This window comes from Mucor mucedo (genome assembly GCF_025094135.1).
Source record: "Mucor mucedo strain NRRL 3635 chromosome Unknown EV154scaffold_277, whole genome shotgun sequence".
Lineage (NCBI taxonomy): Eukaryota > Fungi > Mucoromycota > Mucoromycetes > Mucorales > Mucoraceae > Mucor > Mucor mucedo.
The window spans coordinates 28,509-30,604 of NW_026252561.1; the positions used below are offsets into that span (position 1 = coordinate 28,509).

Below are 2,096 nucleotides of genomic sequence, written 5' to 3' on the forward strand. Positions count from 1 at the left end.
TTTATTTTGTGGAATATCATTTTTTTTTTTTTTACTCTTACTGGAATAAGGATAACAATATCAATTAAAATGACGTTTAACGCACTCTTTCTCAGCCGTTTTTAAAAGATACTCGATGTGCTCATCATAAAAAGTCTACGCAAAGCTTCAAATCCTTGACCTTAACATTGGTTGGTCATTGACGAAAGAGAATTCTATAAAAAGAAAAAAAAAAAAAAAAAAAAACTAATAGAATACCGTATCGTAAAGCCTTATGTAGGTGCTATTAAATGCTCTATATTTTTTTTTATCAATATGCTTGCTGACTTCCTGTCATAACTGCTTGTATTAAGAACAGCAACTGTCATAACTTGGATTCAGGTATTAGAGCTTTTGTGCTTTCAATTGAAAGATCCCCCGCCTCAAGCACAGTTTAAGTGAACCAAATAGAGAAAGGAAAACAAAAGAATTCTTCGTTCCTTATATACCGATTTACATCTGTTGCCAATTTTTTATAGTACACCCTGTGAAGAAACTTTAACATAATTCACACTCTAGAGATTACACCCTTTTGACCCATACCCCATTTATATTCTCCCGCATCAATCCCTCAAACATTTTACAGTAGACATATATTTTTATTTTTATTGGTATCTCCATTACTTTTCAGCACCTTATTTTTTTATTTTTTGTCATCTTCATATCATCAAGCCGAAACATACCTCTGTTTCCTTGTATATTACACCCTTATTCACAAAGTATTCTTTATGCGTCGTAATCATCTCCCATCTCGCATTATATTTTTCATGTTATGCTTGATATCGTATCCACCTTCTGCTTTTCTTTTCGTGGATTTGCTGAATTTTTGATCTCACCAATACTTTCTAATCTTGTCTCTCTGACTCTCCTTTGTCCGATTACACCTATTGCACTTCTTGTTGCAAATAAATACCTCGTAAAGTGAAGATCAGCATTCAATTCTTTCATAATCCTCAATGAAACTTCATCAATATCTTGATCGTCTATAGACAACCCACAAAATTGCTTAGAATTCCGAACTATCGTTTGGCGATCCTTTCCCAAAGGTGATGGTAACTATCATGAGAGTTTGTGGACCATCTGTTGCAGTTATAAGTTTTCTGATCTCAAGATCAAATTGCTGGTTTTATTATTACGGTTTTAATCCACTAGTATGATCAACAGGCTAAACATAAATCAGAGTGAGGGCCACATACCTGATAAACGATACAAGATGTTTTAAACTTTAGGAAGCTAAAAACGAAATTAGAAAAAAAAAAATAACGAGCCCCCATACTTGTATAGTTACCTGTTTAACCTGGTTTCAAAGGTGGCGTGACATTGGAAAACTTCCTACACTTTTTCTTGCGAGATTGTGGGAGAAGGTAGGGAAAGAAAAAAAAAAAGAGGTGCGTTTTTTTTTTTTTTTTTTTTTTTTTTTTTTGTTAGCACTTGAATAGTCAAGTCACAGTAGGACATCCACCAGGCTGTCTTCAAATAATTTTATCAGCTTTTGAAAAACCTCTGTTATGCCCAGAAATGGCTAAAGCAGAAGGACTTTGTCGAGTCAAGACACTTGGCTGTCTACCATAGAAATGAAAACTGCAACCGTACACTAGTGCTGTTTGTAAATAGATCTGGCACGCCCTCTTGGGATGATGGTCATTCCTTAGCCATTCTTTGCGCAGTGTACAATAATAGAAGAAAACGCAGCGTTGAACTTCTAGCCCAGTACTCCTTATGTTGTGGCTGATAAATACGCATGTCCGACTTGATGACGTGAAACGGCTTTAGCTACATCACCTCAGGTAGTATATTCCACCTTTTTAGTATTTGGAGAAAATTCTAGGTGTTCATTTCTAATCAATCACCAAGAGGACATCTAACAAGCGTAAAATCAACAAAAGGCAAGACGAGCAAGGGAAATAAAGCGCACCAATACCTTTTCCGTTCCCATGGATAACGACGTTCATCAATTAGTATGTGTTAAATCGACGTAATTTTTCCCTCCCCTTTGTATCTATCCACCCCACTACGCATGATGGGTAGTGCTTAAAGAACATAATATCGACACTGGATAAACAGCTACACGACATTAA

The 2,096-nt window shown here is 35.6% G+C and overlaps 1 protein-coding gene across 1 annotated transcript; it reads left to right on the forward strand.

Annotated features, from left to right (window-relative positions):
- Positions 1-790: 790 nt before the first annotated feature.
- EV154DRAFT_488728 (uncharacterized protein) lies at positions 791-1,590 on the forward strand (the record flags this gene model as incomplete). The annotated part of the gene is made up of 3 exons (XM_051599177.1): positions 791-934; positions 1,029-1,169; positions 1,447-1,590. 3 exons carry the CDS (start codon positions 791-793, stop codon positions 1,588-1,590), a joined length of 429 nt encoding a protein of 142 aa, XP_051450214.1.
- Between the last annotated feature and the right edge of the window lie 506 nt (positions 1,591-2,096).